The 18,825-nt window shown below is 37.7% G+C and overlaps 1 protein-coding gene across 1 annotated transcript; it reads left to right on the forward strand.

Annotated features, from left to right (window-relative positions):
- The first annotated feature begins 252 nt into the window (after nt 1-252).
- LOC132404743 (vomeronasal type-2 receptor 1) lies at nt 253-17,211 on the forward strand. Its single transcript, XM_059989177.1, has 6 exons — nt 253-371; nt 4,869-5,160; nt 8,022-8,912; nt 11,825-12,052; nt 13,747-13,870; nt 16,155-17,211. The coding sequence occupies exons 1-6, from the start codon at nt 268-270 to the stop codon at nt 17,153-17,155; spliced, it is 2,640 nt and encodes an 879-aa protein (XP_059845160.1). The 5' UTR covers nt 253-267; the 3' UTR covers nt 17,156-17,211.
- The last annotated feature ends 1,614 nt before the right edge of the window (nt 17,212-18,825 follow it).

Genomic DNA, 18,825 nt, shown 5'->3' on the forward strand with positions numbered 1-18,825 from the left:
CACCCTAAATCCCTCCGGGATGATCTCAAGGTGTATCTTTTGCTCATTTCATTGTCTTAACCAATGGGTTTAAAGTTGGTGTCCCAAGAACCCATAAAAGCTGGGGACTTGCCGGTGATTGAGTTCTTTTCCCCCTCATGTCCTGCAAATACTAATATGCATTTGCAAAGCTACTTGCGTCTTGTGATGTGTTTTACCATTTTGACAGTAGTTTCTGGGAAATCGACATGCAAATTAAAAGGAAAGTTTAATTTAAATAGTTTCAAAATGCCCGGAGATGTGATGATTGGAGGGATGTTTCCCATTCATTACAGAGTAGTATCCACAAATTCATCATCCAGTACGGCGCCACAATCTTCAGGATGTGAGGGGTAAGAAACATATTCTCAATTATAAAAAAACTTGATTATCATTATGAAAAAGCTTGGGCAATTCAATGATTATTTGACTATGTAATTTTAAGAGAGTTTCTTTTAAATAAACAGAGAGTTAAGGAAATAATTTAGTTTCCATTGCCACAGAAAACCTAACAGTTGCTGATTGCTCCTCAGAATACTGTTTCAGCCAATGTTTGGAAGCAAATGAAAACCATTCAGTTATACCCATTGCTTCATTTGATTTGGTGTCTCCTGTCAGATTGTTTATGATTTCTGCTGCAAGATAGCTCAGCCTCCTTTCAGTACAGCATGAAAAGCTCTTGAAGACTGGCCCTGATATGGTTCCTGCTCTCAGCTATTAGCTGAAGCGGACATTTGTCCTGATGTTTACTAGGTACTCTTAAAATAAGCAATCCATGTGCAAACACAAACATACCTAATACAACGTAAATTTAAAAAATTACTTGAATACTAATTACTTCAAAATTTTGGTAAAATATACAAAAACAGAACGACATTTTTTTTATAAATGCAAAATATTGTGCAGATGCTGGAATTCTTAAGCAACACACACAAAGTGCTGAAGGAATGCAGCAAGTCAGGCAGCAATAGCGGAAGGTAATATACATTCAGTGTTTCGGGCTGAGACGCCCCTGGGCAGATCCAGTCCTGATGAAGGGTCTTGGCCCGAAATACCAACTGGTTATTTCCCTTCATCGACATTGGCAAGCCTGTTGAGTTCCTCCAGCATGTTGTATGTGTGGCTCTGAATTTCCAGCATTTGCTGAATTTCTTGTGACCAAAGTTATAAAGCTTTGTTTGTTCTCTATTAATTCCTTTTATTTATTTATTTATTAAGAGATAAATATTATAGAGATTTCTCGTAAACAGAGAAAAAAATCATCTTTTTTGGTGGTTCCTGTAACTTCACTGCTCCCCTTCTGTCTCTGAGGGCCACACTTAGCCAATCAGAGAGTGGGCAAATTGGTTTGCCAATCAGAAAGGTCCAACTACCTGAGAACATCTCCAGCGAGCTTTGCCTGTTGTTGATGGACAAAGCAGGAGCTGGTTGCAGTGCTGGGTGCATTATAAGACAAATCCCAGATGGTTAAAGGACAAATCCTTCTGTGAATATCTGCATAAAACACAAGAGTTTTTTTTAATATCATCACTCAATATTTAGAGCATTGGCATTTAATCCCGGTCCCTAAAATAATTTACTATAGGTTTAAATCCTTTGATTTATTACACACTGCACCTTGTCTCAGAATGATTGTATCACCTTGGGGAAGCTAGTGATCAGCTTCGACACTGTCTTGCATTTCATTTCTCTCATCAGTAGTTGCAGACATATACATGTTCCAAAGGATGGGGTTAGACTGAGGTGGTTCAAGTGTCATACTGCACAGAAACAGGACCTTCAGCTCACCAAATCCATATTGATCATTAAGTATCTAACTACAACTAATGCTATTTACTTGCTTCTATATGATACAAGTGTTTTTCTAGATACTTCCTAAATGAGAGTTCCTTCTTCCAGAATGCTCTCAGGCCAGGCATTCTGGATTCCAAATAAAGTTCTTCTTCAAATCCCCTCCCATTCTCTTAGCATTTGCCTTCCTGTTTTCGATAACTGCTATTTACAAAACTTTCTAATTCTCAACCTTGTCTATGGCCCCCCAATAATTTTGAACTCATCTATCAGCTCACCCATTATCTCCTGCACTCCAAGGAAACCAAACACAGTCTTCGGTCTCCATTCCAGGCAATATCCTAATAAACACCCTCTACAGCCTTTCCAGTACAATTATATTCTTCGCATTGTGTGATGACAAGGACTGGATACGATGTTGATTTGAGGCTTAACCGTTGTGCTATAAAATTCTATCATAGCTCAGCCTACCCAGCAACAATGTGAAGAATGTAATGCTCACCTAAACACCTTTACAGTAGCCACTTGACCTGCCGACCTATACATTTTGGAATGTGGAAGGAAACTGAAGCACCTAGAGAAAATCCATGTGGTCATAGGGAGAAGGGGCAACTCCACACAGGCAACGCAGTCCGAAGTCAGGGTTGAATCTTGTGATGCAGCAGCTCTACTAGCTGCACCACTATGCTGGCCACATCCTTGGATTTGCCCACCAAAGTCTCTCTGTTCCTCAGTACTCCTGAGACCCTACCATTCATTTTGTAGGTCCACCTGGCACCAATGAGGATTTATCGAGCAAACACTTAAGACCTCCCTAAGTTCTTTGGCCCAACACTCAGTTTACTATTTTGGTCCTTAGTGAACCTTATTTTTTCCCTGGTTACTTTTTTTGCTCTGAAGATATTTATAAAATGTTTTAGTGGAATGAAGCTGCAGGGATGAAAGAAACTAAAAACGTAAGTTTTTGTGCCAGATAGTGAACAAAACCCTGTTGCCTGATGACACATGACTGCCCAGGTTGTTCCTCTGCTTTGGGAAATGCAAAACTGCAGATACCCCTGTTACGGACCCAGCAACAATAAATATATGAGTTAGGCAGGGGTTTTTACAACTAAAAACACGTTTATTAAACACTGAAAAACAAACCCCCCAAAAGTAAACAAATCACTAACGTAACCGGAAATCAGCTGCTGTGCGGCAGCTTAAACAGTTCTTAAAGCGATGTTGCAAAAACAGTTCTTCAAAGTAGTATTGCTGAAATTCAGGTCCGTACTCATCACCAATTGGTTGTGCTTGCACAACTACATATCAATTATATGAAGGCATGTACATGGGAGGTCAGGTTAATTTGTATATACTGTTACTGATTCAGCAACAATAAATATATGAGTGAGGCAGGGGTTTTTATAGCAAATAAAACATTTATTAAGCACTGAAAGACAAACCCCCAAAAGTAAACAAATCACTAACATAACCGGAAATCAGCTGCTGTGCAGCAGCTTAAACAGTTCTTAAAGTGATGTTGCAAAAACAGTTCTTCAAAGTAGTACTGCAAAAGTTCAAAATGCTTACAGTCCATTTAAGGAGAGACTTTTTAAGACGATTTAAATTCTCTTTCACGTCGTTTTGTTTCGATTCCCAGTCGAACTACTTTTCCCACGAAGAATTTTACGAAGATGATATGTAATGGCTTAAAGGCATTGACCTTTCCTTTACAAAACTGTTCCCAATCCTTTCTGCTATTTCACAGGGATTAACACGAGAACAGTCAACGAATTCCTTCCGAATGAGGATCAAACAAGGTCGAACCTGTTTCACCGTCGAAATCGATTCTCCTCGATCTTTTAACTCCTGAACTCCAATCTTCACTCTCCACTGATTCTCAACTAGCAGTATTATAAAGAAACTGCTGGCAATGACTTTTTAAACTTTAGGCATTAGATAAAACTCCATCTTTCAACTAAACTGCGTCATAACATTAAATCGCGCAGTGGCATGAAGTCAACATGGCAAATCCAGCCACGAACTGCCCCTCCTCACAGGGAGGGGTCCTCCTTTTATACCCTGTAAACAAAACCTGTCACATGACCTCTACTGGCGGGAAAATGACATCACTCCACCATCCCAAGACCATTACCTCAAGTCCAGTATAGCTTCAACCCCTGTCATGTGACAAGGGTACGTAACACCTCAGGCAGGGGTACATAGTGATGTTGCCATTCAAAGGAGGAGGGTAGGTAGAATTGCAGAAGTGTTTCAGAGTCAGGCCATTCAGTCAATAAGGTCCTCACTGGGTGTCAGCAACAGCAAGCTCATTCCTGATCTATTGCCCCACAGCAAGAGATATAATTTATTGTAATCTTTTTCTCCTTCAACCGTCTATCCATTTCTTTTATTTTAAACCAATGACTATGGCTGCTTCTGTTATTCTTTCAGATGGCGAATTCTAAATCAAGACTGCTTTGTGGAGTGATTTTCCCTTATTTTATTTTTCTGAAGGAATTTTAATGCTTTAAGTTTTCAATTTTGTGTAACTACCTCCTTAAAATAGAGTAAACAAAAACATTTCTCTTAGCCAAGGAATTAAAAACTGGAGTTATTGGAGGAATTAGAAAGCCAACTAAAAAAAAAACAAAGGGAAAAAAGTCACCCAGAAGACTTTAGTACTTGGGGAATGGGTTGGGGTGAGATGGATCACGAACTTACTGCCCAAAAAGACTGTACAGGAAGAAACCTTCGTTGTACTAAAATAGTGCTTGTATGTGCTGAGCCATTCCCTACAGGCTACAGATCTAGAGCTGGATGATAGGATTTGCACTGGGTAGCTGACCTTTAAGAACCTCCCCAAAGCTTATTATGTTTCAGTCCCCCCTCACATAAAAACATTTTTGAATTTCTTTCCATTGGCTACGCATATTTTTGTGAAACATCTTGAGACAATATTTTAATTCTTATGTTCCTTTATCGTTGGGAACTTTAATAGTCTTAATCTCTAAATTTATTATGTAGCTCTGTAAAAGAGGGCATTTCTTCATAATCTTCTTTCATTTCCTGACCAGATTCAATTTCAGAGCTTTCCGCTGGGCCAGAACAATGATCCATGCAATTAATGAGGTCAACCAGGATGATTCCATTCTGCCTGGTCTCCAGCTGGGATACACAATCTATGACTCGTGTTTTACTATTTCCAAAGCTGTTGAGGGAACATTGACATATCTGACTGGACAGGATGAAGCCGTCCCCAACTACCGGTGTGGCTCCGGAGCACCTTTAGCGGTACTGATCGGAGCTGGAGGATCAGCTCTATCTATTGCAACTGCCAGAATCCTGGGCCTCTACTATTTCCCTCAGGTAACAAGATGTAAAATTCAATCAAGATCTGATTCAATTTTGTTGCAGAACTTTATTAAAGTATAGATATTGGTTTTACAGTTATTCAATTAAGGTGGCAGAATATCCACACGCAGTTATATTTGGCAATTTATTCACACGATAAAGCTTTAACATGCAAGTTGTAAACTTTACTGAAATAATTTACTTTGAAAGGTTAAACACCTTCCTGTAAATAACCTATGCGTAAGCTTAAATGTTAATTTTAAGCTGTCTTAAACTTACTAATTTTAAGCAGATTGATCCATTATTATGTTTTGTCTAGTTCAGATAATTTTGCTTGAAATGCTTAAAGTTCGGCATCTTTGGCTGGAAGTTCTAATACACAATCAGTTCTATGACACATAAACTTAAGATAGATGAGGTACAAATGAAACTATTATATTCCTAGATGATCTTTGGAATAAAATATAAATGAGCTGCGGTGATTCCGATGCTCGGTGTTGTGCAGCCATTTTGAATTCATGTACCCATCATGCATAGCGGCATACTCACCTCAGCTGGTGTGTTATTCATCAATTCTCTTGGATGTTGCCCAAGAAATGCATGAGCACCTATTCTTTAATACCTAAGAATACATTTTTTAGCTGAAATTCAAATTTTAGTTATACCTCTTAGATAACAATGGCTTTATAACCACTACAAAACTTGTACAAATTCTTTGAGAAGATTTAAATTCAGGATTGTCTAAATGTAAGAATAACCAGTGAGGTTCTTAAGCAGTAATTATGTGTTTTAATACAGTTAAAGGCATATCTCATTCAGCAAAGAATAACTTTTAAAATCTGAAATTAGTAAAAAAGTTCTTGATATTTGTTTGGGCTAAAAGAGCTATCAATAATTACATGGTGACGTTCAACTCTACAAGGCTTATTAGGTGTTCTCTTATCACGTGAAACTAATCAATATGCAAAAGCAAGTAACGTAAAAATGTTATTTGAAAATCTATTTGAACAAATTGTCATTTGAAACCCATAATTCTAATATGTAGAATTATTACTAATATATCCATTAGTAATGTAGATGGTAGCACAATAGAGGTCACTGTTTCTTTAGGAAACATTATAATTGCTTGGTTGTAGGTTCACTGTAGTCTTATAAGGATTACAGATGCTACTGAGGGCAGTGATTAGTTCTAATTGAACTTCATTCCTCTTTGCTGAATCAATCTGCATCATTTTTCTCTTTGTTGATAACTCAAAAGGCATTTCACAATGAGATAGTTAAGACAACTCAATACAGACCACCTAATGATGATCTAACTCACATCTGGAGTTCACACTGGTGTAAATATTTGTTTGATGCACTGGAGAACATAATGGTTTGAAGATGGATATTTCCTGCAATGTAAGAATAACATCAGAGTAATCTGTAACTGGCAAAATTTAATATATGAAGCTCAAATTGGGTTTAGAAATGAATTAATACTTAAAAAAAATAGAAATATAACATTTCCATCTCAAAGGCCAAAAGATATTTACAACATTCATTTCTCATTTCATAAACATATATTTTTGAATAAGATCTTGTTGATTATTCTCTGTCTTTACACCATGTAAGAAACAAACAGCCTTGTGCTTGGCATCAACTATGTCATTAAACAGGATTATGGCAAGAAGTAATAATGATAGTCTGATGTCCGGAACAGTAACTACTAGCACATATGATCGGATGACAAAATGTTATCCTAAAACCGAGGTGATAAGTTCCATTGTTCACCAGTGTGTGTGGCAGTGTGTGACAACATGGAGGCTTGACTTGTCGACAAGGAATCTCCAAAGAGGCTGAAGTTAATAGGGTCAGTGAAGGTGCTACTCCAGCTGTCGAAAAGTCTAAATGAATAGAGTAGAAGTGATGTAAGTGGAAGCTTGGGAATATTAACATAATTTATATCCTTAATCCACATAGATTTAAAGACAAAGCCAGTAAACAAACTAAAAAGTGTGAAAAACATAATTGTTTTCAAAAGTTCAATGTACATTCATCATCAAAGCATTTATGAAACTTGTCTTCCGGCAGGCATGGAACCCATCCAAAGAAAACATCAAATACCCAACATACAAATAAAAACAAATCACGAAAACAACTAAAAACAAATGAATAACACACAAAATATTAAAGATCAAACTGCAAAATGATTAAAGCAGTCCGGGAATGTTCACCGTAGTTCAGTTCAGTTCAATTCAGTGCTGTAATGTTCATTGACTGCAGGCCCCAGAGCCAGTTCGAGTCAAAACCATGCAAAATAGCAATAATAAATGAGTCCAATCCACAAACTGTGTTGATCAAACCTTGCCCAAGACCCAAGACCCACGCTCTTCATCTGGTAGCAGTGAGCAAGAAGGAGAGGGAGAAGTGACACCAGTCTAACGCAGGCAGATGACAATGAATGCCTGCTTGATTTCCGCTCCCATCCTCATTGATTTTAATCTTGCTCAATGCTTTAATTGGTGAGATCAGGGAGTAATGGAGCCGATTATGGTTTCACACTCTACATTAGTCCGCATACTCTGTTTTCAATCTCACTCTCAACAGCGCTGAGTTCCCTCAAAGACAGCAAAAGAGCCAGATCACTCAGTTGGCCCCCAAAACACATTATTAAAACATAAATTGTGGGCAGCAATACACACAAATTAGTAGTACAAGTGTATTTAAAAGAAGAAGGAGAAGAGGAAGTTGTTTTGTGAACTTTCTACATGACATTGTCATTAGTTGCTAGCTCCATCTTGCACTCACAATACTACACAGAGTTGCTGCTACTGAGAAGCTGTATATTTTGCTGTGTATGTTTTAAAACCACCTCTTTGCTGATTCTTTTGCAGGTGGATTACTCAGCCTCTTGCTTAATTTTGAGTGATAAATTTCAGTTTCCCTCCTTTATCCGAACTATACCAAGTGACATTTTTCAGTCTGCAGCCATGGCAAAACTTGTGATGCACTTTGGATGGACATGGGTGGGCACAATAGCATCAGATGATGACTATGGGAAATATGGAATTAAACATTTTAAAGAAGAAGTAGAAAAGGCTGGTGTGTGCATTTCATTTTCTGAGACTATCCCCAAAGTTTACGAACGAGAGAAAATAGTTCGGATTGTTGACAAGATTCAAGAATCAACTGCCAAAATCATTGCCGTCTTTTCTGCTGATATTGATCTGAGCTCATTGATTGAAGAAATCATGCAACGGAATATTTCTGGCAGAACATGGATAGCGAGTGAGGCTTGGATTAACTCTGCTTTGATTTCCAAACCAGAATATTCCTCTCTTTTGGGTGGAACCATTGGATTTGCAATTCCACGAGCTGATATCCATGGTCTTTACAATCATCTAATTCAGCTAGATCCAGGAGATACTGGAGATAAGCTGGTAACTGAGTTTTGGGAGAGAGCCTTTGATTGCATGTGGCCTGAAAATGGTGTATCTCTTAGTAGAATGGTGAATCATGAACTGGAGGAGTACGAAGCAACAGATGTAGATGCTAGAATTCATAACATTCCTCCTATTTCTCAGCAGTTATGTACAGGAAAAGAGAATTTCAATGATATTGATAATACCTATTCTGATGTATCCCAGCTGAGGTTGACATACAGTGTGTATAAGTCTGTATACACTGTAGCACATGCTCTTCACAATATGTATACCTGTAAGACAGGTGAAGGTCCATTTGTAAATGGATCATGTGCAAACATCAGAGACTTTCAACCATGGCAGGTATGTAATCAATAGTTTGCATGCATAATTCTTCTCTGAGTTATTACTTTTTATTGTATTGGCTCCTAACTCCTAACAGTGTTCTTAATCTCCAGTGAGGCAACAATTCAGACACTGATGAAATATCTATCCAAAGAAGGAAATAATAGAAAGTGTACTCTTCAACTTCCTGAAAGTTGTACTGAACACTCTACTATCCTGAATAATTGAAGCACCTAATCACAGCATTATAACGGAAGATGGCTCACAAAAAGAAATTCTCTGAAGTGTGATCTTTGAAACACTACCCCATCCCTAATTCTGTGCTTTTCTCTTGTAGATCTGCAAACATCTCCCCTTCCAAAGTTTTATCCAATCATTGTTTGAAAGTTGTGTTCAACCTTCAGAAAATTTCTGCTAACACATATCATAACAATTGATTTCATACATTTACTTTTCCACTTAGTGGCTTTAGTAGCTCAGGACTCCTAAGAATCTATTAAAGAAACAGTTTCTCAAGTGTTAGGTGCCACCTAATTATGAATAGTTTTACAGAATAAGAATAATGGACAAATGAAATAAAAGTGAAACTCAAGATCTTTACCAGTCTGGAAATTATATAGATATGAATGAATCGCACCATTTTTAAAGAAGTACTATTGCTTTCCTAAAATGTTACAGAAATTAGCATTAGTTTTGAACCTGTTGTAGTTGTACTGGGAATGGTCTTTTATTAATAAATGAATGACCATTGTTATTAGTTACAGATAAGCATGCCCTTTTGTGAATTGTTTGGACATCGTCATTCATGAATCAGGGAATATGGAAATCTAAGGAAAGTATATTGAAGAATACACAGGGAGTTGAGGGTCTAAGAGCCTTGTGTACGTGACAGTAGGTATTCAGCAGAACAGGCAACGTCTATGGAGAAGAGTACAGTTGGTGTTTCGGCCTCAAATGTCGATTATACTTCTTTCTGGAGATGCTGCCCGGCCTGCTGAGTCCCTTCAGTATTTTGTGTGTGTTGCCTGGATTTCCAGCATCTGCAGATTTTCTCTTGTCTGTTTGTAACAATAGTTCAGTACAGGACTGGTAGGTCTAATAGTGAGTTGTTCATGTGGTGCAGTGTAATCTGTTCTCCAGGTGAAAGTAATGGATTTCTGCAGACTTATAGCTTTTCATAAATATGATATTTTTAAGAAATAAAGCATAGAACTTGCATGGATTTCAGACTGAAGAAGCTTAAAGAAATACAGCTGAAGCTGAAAATGTCTCTGACCTCTCGTCCACTCTCCCCATAGCTCTGCAAATTCTGTTCCATTCTGATACATGTTAATCTCCCACTGAAGTTTTGCAGCTGGATCTGTTTTCACTATTAACAGTAGTAGACACTAATCACTGATGTAAGCAGGAAGATTTTCCATAGGTCACTTCTAGGGGTTTTTTGCCAATAACCTCCAAGTCCAAAGTTCAAAGTAAATTTATCAAAGTACATACATATCATCATATACAACCCTGAGATTCTGTTTCTTGCGGGCATACACAATAACTCCAAGAAAGACCTGATACTTTATTATTGGGAAGACTTGCTTTCATGATTTTAAATACCCTGATCGGATCTGATTGCAACAACTTTTATTCCAAGGAAAACAAGCTCAACTTCTTCTTTCTTTGAACTTCATGTATATTGATACTGCATTGTTACAAAATGTTAACACTGTGAATTCTGCATCATGCTTCATGAATCAGAATTTTACATGTTGGAGGTTAAAAAGTTTCATATTTGTACCAAGAGGAGCTAAATAATATCAGCATCATTGCTGAACTTTATCATCTTGTTTGAAAAATTTGATCCTGGCAACATGACAACCTACTGAGTTAGTAGAGGTGGCATGGTACTGTAGTGATTAGCACAACGCTTTACAGTACAGGCAACACGGGTTCAATTCCCGCCGCTGCCTGTAAGGAGTTTGTGGCTGCATAGGTTTCCTCTGGGTACTCCGGTTTCCTCCCACAGTCCAAAGACGTATCAGTGAGTAGGTTAATTGGTCATAGTAGATTGTGCTGTGATTAGGCTAGGATTAAATCAGGGATTGCTGGGTGGTGTGACTTGAAGGACTAGAAGGCCTAATTCACGTTGTATATCAATAAATAATTTTTTAAAAAAATTGGGAATGAATTGGAAAAATGCTGAAGTGAACTGTCTTTTGCTGCCCAGTAACATTTTCTTATATCCTCCTGCACAATATTACACTATAAGGCATAATCTTTGTTAACCATATTAATCAAGAACCTATCAACCTATGCTTAAAATATACTGATGACTTAGCTTCTACAGCTGTCTGTGTCAATGAATTCCATTGATCCATCACCCTCTGGCTGAAAAGTTCCTCCTCACTGCTCTTCTAAATGGATGACTGAGACTGTGCCCTATGGTCCTAGACTCCCCCACTGTAGGAAACATCCTTTTCACCTCCATTCTATCTAGGATTTTCAATATTTGCTAGGCTTCAATGAGATTCCCCCTCATTCTTTCGAACTCCAGTGAGTGCAAGTCCAGAACCATCAAATGCTGATCATATGTTAACTCTTTCATTCCCAGGATAATACTTGTAAACCAGTCTACATGCTTTTCTATGCCGTCACATCCTTTCTTAGGTATTTTGCCCAGTACTACGCCCAATAATCCAAACGTGATATTCTTTTGTTTCGTGATGTGCTTTGATTTGACACTGAGTTTAATGTTTAATTAGTCTGTAAATCTTCCATGCTCTTCAAAATATCAAAGGAGCTGTGGTTGTTTGAGCAAAACATTAAGGAATATTGTGCAAACCAGCAGGCAAATCTACCAATTCCAATCAAGTGGCATTGCTAAAATATTATTCACAAAAAATTTCTGTCTCTTGTTAATTTTTCTTTGGATTTTTTTCCAGCTTATGTATTACCTGAAAAATGTTCGGTTTCGAAGCCTTCTAGGTGAAGAAATATATTTTGATGCAAATGGGGATATTGATGCAATGTATGATATTATAAACTGGCAAAGAAATTCTGATAGGTCCATCACTTATAAAGTAATAGGCAGTTACAATGGCACTGCGCCTCCTGGAGAAGAGATGACGATCCAAAACGACTCGATAATTTGGAACGATGATCAGACTACGGTATGTAAGTAGTGAAGCATCTGCTTTATAGAAAACAATGTGAGGAGATTTAAACTTTAATAGCCAATAGAGCTAAATCACTCTTTGGCTAACACAACATAAGCTTATATGCCAAAAAAAAAAAGATGAAATAAAAAGCGCATTTAGATTGAGTCTTTCCTAATCTGTTGACCATGGAAAAATATTTAGGTGGCAAAGAACTTTTGACATGTTATCATTTTTGTAATGTAGTTAACATTTGGAAATAACCTTCCCTTTGGTCCAGTAGTTCAATAATGATCAGATTACCTGATTTTCAGGGATATTTGTTCAAGATAAATACAGGAAGTAAGTCCTTTGCTCTTCATCAAAACAGTCCAAAAGAATTACTTAAAGCAGGGATTCCCAACCTTTTTTTGTGCCATGGTTTACCATTAACTGAGGGATGTGTGGATCCCAGGTTGAGAACCCCCCAAGTTGGAGTAAGAGAGTCGACAAATTCAATGATATCAGAAAGCTGCCATTCCAGATAATACTACAAACTGAGCTACAATGTTATCAAGCAGTAGTACTTTAAGTTTAAGCAAACAGATGTTATTTTACTGATATGAAATACTCTGATCTATGAAATTGTATAAAGTGATAGAATAGAGGTAGAGGTCCTGATTGTGGGTTTCGGCCCAAAACTTCAACTGTTTATTCCCTCCATAGACGCTGCCTGACTGCTGAGTTCCTCCAGCATTTTGCGTGTGTAGCTCAAGGTTTCCAGCATCTGCAGAAATCTCTTGAGCTTAAGAGTAGAGGTTGTAGTGGGTGTGAGTGTGTGTGTTACAAATTAATGTGTCTGACACAATACGTCACTCACTTACTGTAGCTTCTGGTATTTCATAGAAGCACTGACAAAAGCTGATGATCCTTGGCAGTGCTTTGGGGAATGAATGAGGGCATTCATTTTGCCGAGAAAGCATTCTTTAATGATGCTAACCAGAAAATGAGCTGAAAGGAAAACTGCACGTTCTCGGGTTCCTTGATGGTGGAGGATCTATTGCAAGAAATTAGGTCAGACAAGGACACGGTGTTTCTCTAAGCGGGTGAAGATCTCCATGATTTTCACTTTTAGCAGATTCAGTTAAACTTTAGTGTGTAGCTTCTATTTATAATAACTGACAAATCACCATATTTGATATATCGATATAACATACAATTGAGGATATAATGATAGTAGTAGAAGAGTTAATTAATGCAGTAGTGCTTCATCTATCTTTTCAGATGAGAGAAGGGAATTAGCAAGTGTCTAGAAGCAATTTCAAATGATCATTGGCATGTCCATTTTGAAAGGCATCATGCTGGTCCCCTTCTGCTTCTATCACATTTTCTCACAGAATCAATTAGTTACATATTCACTATTTTTCAAACTATTTTGCAAATTTTCATTTATTTGATTTTGCTGCACAGACGATATAGAAATGTGAAGTGCAGTGATCATCTCCCAGGTCATAATGGTCATGGTCTTCTGAAAACAAGAGGCCATCAGTCCTAGAATGGGAATTCAGTGTTTATGTGATCACTGAATTTCTACTATGCTCTGCATTGTTATTTCACTCACTTTTAATTTTCCTGTTGCCCATAAAAATGCTCGCTTTACTTTGTTAGTATCTTTATTTGTTTATTTCTGGAAAGCCGTGTTTACTTTGTATCAATGTTCCATTTGGCAGCCTCCATTTTCTGTGTGTAGTGTAAGCTGTCAGCCTGGTACCAGGAAAGGAATTCGACAAGGAGAGCCTGTTTGTTGCTTTGACTGCATTCCATGTGCCGAGGGTGAGATAACCAATGAAACAGGTTAGTTAAACAAATTTCTGTTTTGTTTACCGATGTATACAAAATACTTACTCAATTTTCTACCTACATACAGTCACATAATTTGAGTAACACATAAAAATTAACAACAAACTGAATATGTAACAACAATGCCTGATCACAGAGGTAATGGATGTGATTGTGCCGGACCTGGTCAGCAACATTCATTTGGATTCTGCAGGATGCCCACGATTACACTTACCCTTAGTGGCTGCACAACTTCTAGCCCTGTTGCTATGACCTCTTAATGAGGTAAAGTGGTCAGTAGGCGCTAACTAGGCGATAGGTGATATTAACCAATTCCCCATCTGCTGACTCCCCTAGTGATTTATCGACATTGACGCAATCAGGAGATCGTTTCACTGATTCTAATCATCACTGATGATAGGCCACGTTCAAAAACAGCTGGAAAACATATAGATAATTTTAAACATACAAAAAAAGCTACGTTAAGGACACATTCTACATGTAATTTTGTTGAAAAGAACAAAAATTTTTTAAAAATTCACATGTCACTTTGTTTTTTGGTGAACCCATTCAAATGTACGGGGGCTTGCTAGATCACCAGCCCTGGATGGCACAAAGCTGATGGGTCAGAGATGAAATGGATTTGACTTCTTTGTGCAGCATATTATTGATTGCCTCTTACCCTAGCTGTAAATTTAAAAATTGAACAAAATGGAAGGTAATGTGTGCCCATGTTTAACCTTGCACCACTATTTAGCTCTGAACATGATCTGACCCATAGTTTCTACTAGCAAGGAAACATAAAGTAAGTTTATTAAGTGGTGCTCTCAAAGTGTGGAAATTGTGAGAATTAGGCATTTAAATATATGGATATGTACTTCTGATAGGTGAGGCTATCCTGAGGAGCACAATGCTATAACATTACCTCTTAGATCATTTCTAAATACTGTAGATTAATATTGATGAGAAGTGATGGCATTCAGTTTAAATATTGAAATACAATAGTCAACATGCAGTTAATAAGATGTGTTTGTATACTTTAAGTATGAAAAGAGTGATTTCACAGTATGGGGCTACTCTTAAGTATAATTAGTATGAATTTCATGCTTAAATCAGTGATCATGAATTCAATTTCATTATGAACAATTACTAAACAAAATTCTCTGACCTTGCTATATTATATTATATTGAAAATCCTTTTCACAGAAATATGCTAGTACTGTGTAACCCTTATTTAATATGATATATTTCTGATTCCACAAACTATTTGAATCCTTCCTGTTTAATAATGTATACTTTACCTTAGCTTCTTCACGTTGAATATTTCATCGAAAGGAGTAAGTGAGTGAGGTGGAGAACGTTTCCTCATACCTGACTTTTTTAAATCAAATATGTGTTCGGTAAGCTTGTAATCACACAGTACAGACCTCTCAGAAATTGTGCAGATTAATGTATGTTCTAGGTTTCTTTCTGTCACATGAAGAAGCTGGCTGGTATCCATCAGACACATTGATTGCCTATGTTTGGGATATTGATTAAGATATCATTCTTGCACGCTTCAGAATTCCAAAGAACTAATATACTAATAATAATTCTATCATAAGCCTTATTGCAATCTTTTACCCTTTTGCCTTTCTTATCAGAGCTAAATAAATAACTAGGATAGATGATTAGAAGAGAAGATTAGAACTTGAATTTTACTGACTTAAAGAATGAAAGCAAATTGTAAGGCAAGAAAGTTGTATTAGAAAATATGATAATCTATGGTAAAATATATTTTAGTCAAACATTGTAAATTGAAAATGGATGACAGAACACAAAGTAGATCCAAGTAACAGCACAGTTCATTTGGGAGCATCCATCAGAATGCTCGCAGTGTATCAGGGTAAGGGAATTTGTGAGTTTGTCTTTGGTTCCTAAATCCAGAAATTAATTACTCTGAGTATTTGGTTAAGTGTATGAAATACATTGTGCAGATTAGAATTCTTTATTTTGATGTGGAATCCACTATTGATTGTTTAAGACTGATTAATTCATTTTTCTCCTAAGCTGCAGAGATTTTGAATAGGCATTCAAGCTGACATTCTAAAAATGAGTCCTGACCCGGGAGGGATAGCTTTCCTAAATTATTGAATAATCTTTGTTAAGTTAGACCAAAACTGAGAGCATAATTAAATAAATTATGCACCACATATGATCGATCACGTAAGTGTACTTAATAGTATGAAATTACTAATAGACAATCTTAAATTAGTGTCTTTGTCAATTACATAACTTGTTTTTGATGTTCATTTAACAGATTCAAGGGAATGCATTCGATGTCCTGAAGACTATTGGTCCAATGAAAATAGAGATGAATGTGTGCATAAAGTTATTGAGTACCTTGGTTACGATGATCCCCTGGCAATAGCTTTGGTAGCATTATCCATATTTGGGGCTTGCATTGCAATAGCTATTGCTTTAGTTTACATAGTCCGCAGGGATACAGCCCTTGTCAAAGCTAACGATCATGAACTGAGCTTAATACTGTTATTTTCACTCGCTATCTGCTTTCTTAGTGCAATTGTTTTTGTTGGTCTGCCAGTAACGTGGTCTTGTATGACTCGACAGGTTCTTCTTGCTATTAGCTTTGCTATTTGTCTTTCATGTATGTTATCCAAGGCTGTTAATTTGATGGTCAAAGCCAAAGCAGTCAAGTTACAAAAGGCATCTGAGGGTGCAGTGAAAAAACAACTCGGCCGTTTTCAGCAGAAAATCATTGCGCTGGTTTTTATCTTATGCCAAGCTTGTCTTTGTACAGCTTGGCTACTAATTTTTCCTCCTCACCCTGTCAAGAATACCCTATCTCAAAATATCAAAATAATTATGGAATGCAATGAAGGCTCTGTGGTGTTCCTGTGTTGTGTGTTGGGTTATGATGCATTACTGGCTGGAATTTGCTTTATTTTTGCTTTCATTGCGCGCAAACTACCTGATAATTTTAATGAAGCTAAGTTCATGACCTTTGCCTTGCTTGTCTTTTTTATTGTTTGGATTTCTTTTGTCCCAGCCTACTTAAGCACTCGGGGGAAATACATGGTAGCTGTTGAAATGTTTGCTATTTTGGCATCTAGTTTTGGCGTACTTGCTTGCCTTTTTGTTCCTAAATGCTATATTATCATATTAAAACCAGAAAGGAACACAGAGCAATTAGCTAATGGCATAACTGGTACAAGTGATAAGAGTGCTCCATCAACTTCACAGTCATTGTCCACATCAGGAATAAGCACTACCTGCTCAACTGTTACGCTCAATGGGTAAACTTGTGATAAACTTGTTTTTTTGATAGGGTTTGCTGTGGTGTTAGACAGTTTTTGTTTGAGCATAGATTTCTATAACTTTCAAGTATTTAAGGAAGTTATGCATTATACACTGTGGCCACTTTCTTCGATACAGGAATGAACCTGGTGTGGTCTTCTGCTGCTGTAGTCCATCCACTTCAATACATTGTGCATTCAGAAATGTTATTCTGTACACACCACTGTTGTAATGCGTGATTATCTGAGTTATTGTCACCTTTTTGTGACCTCGAACCAAACAGGCCCTTCTCCTCTCCTTCTCACATTTTTTTGCCCACAGAACTACTGCTCATTGGATGTTCTTTTGTTTTTTGTACCATGCTCTGTGAACTAGAGTCTGTTGTGTGTGAAAATCCCAGGAGATCAGCAGCTTCTGGGAGACTCAAACAACACACATTTCACGGTCAGAGTCACTTAGCTGACATTTCTTCCCCATTCCAATGTCTGATCTGAACAACATCTGAACCACTTGACCATATCTGCATGTTTTATGCATTGAACTACTGACACATGATTGGCTGATAAGATATTTGTATTAACAAGATGGTGTACAGGTGTACCTAATAAAGTGGCCACTGAGTGTATGCTCCATATATAAAATCCCAATGGCTTATATTTTAATAAGGTTATTTATTCAATATTTAACGCTCTTACCTAGTCAATTTGATGCCTTCTTCTGCAATATCATAAATATGTAAATGCTTGAGCTAGACGAAGCTCATCTTGAACTCAAGACTCATAACTATGTTCCATGTTTTAGAATATAATGAAGTAAACTTATTTTGCTTAACAAGCCTAGCCTAAGTGCTTATTCAAAGTATTTTTTTCAGTTTTATTTCTGAAATTGCATAGTTATTGCATAGAAATTACGGTTACATAACTATCTAATTTTAGCTGGACTGCACCAATCAGTGAGGAGGAGCACAAGAAGAAGCAATGATTTCATTTAGGTCCACGGTGGAATTTTTAAAAAGGCAGTGCTTCGCGGCTCTTTTCGGAGGTGGGCTACTGAGTGGGAGCAGAAGAGGAAGAAGAAGCAATATCATTTGTGTCTGCAGGTGACATTTAAAAAAGGCAGCACCTCACTGCAGTTTTCCTAGTTGGACTGCACTCAATCAATCAATGGAATCCATTACAAAAGGGGAAATAAACATAAAGCCTGGGCAAGTGGAGCAGCCATTGTGTGAGTGGGCCAGTGGTGGAGGGGCTTTGGCTCATCAGGCTTGGGCAAGATCAGGCTTAGGCAAGGTAAGTATCTGGTAAGTTTCCTCTTCTTTATTCCTCATTTGCATCTGTTGGTGCACAGGATAGATCCTGGGACTGTGTTGTTGGATGTGGGAATTCTGGGAGGCCTCCAGCCTCCTGGATAACCACATCTGCACCGGGTGCACCGAGCTGCAGCTGCTCAGAGAATGAGTTAAGGAACTGGAGCTGCTACTCGATAACCTTCAGCTCTTCAGGAGAGTGAGGAAGTGATAGATGGCAGGTAACTGGGTGACTGTTAGGGAAATGGGCAGCCTGTGCAGAGAACCCCTGTGGCCATTCCCCTCAATAATAAGTATGTCACTTTGGATAATGTTGAAGGGGTCCACCCACCGGGGTGGGGGGGGGGAGCCACAGTGATCTGGCCTC

The sequence above is a fragment of the Hypanus sabinus genome, chromosome 2 (genome assembly GCF_030144855.1).
Source record: "Hypanus sabinus isolate sHypSab1 chromosome 2, sHypSab1.hap1, whole genome shotgun sequence".
NCBI classification, from domain to species: Eukaryota; Metazoa; Chordata; class Chondrichthyes; order Myliobatiformes; family Dasyatidae; genus Hypanus; species Hypanus sabinus.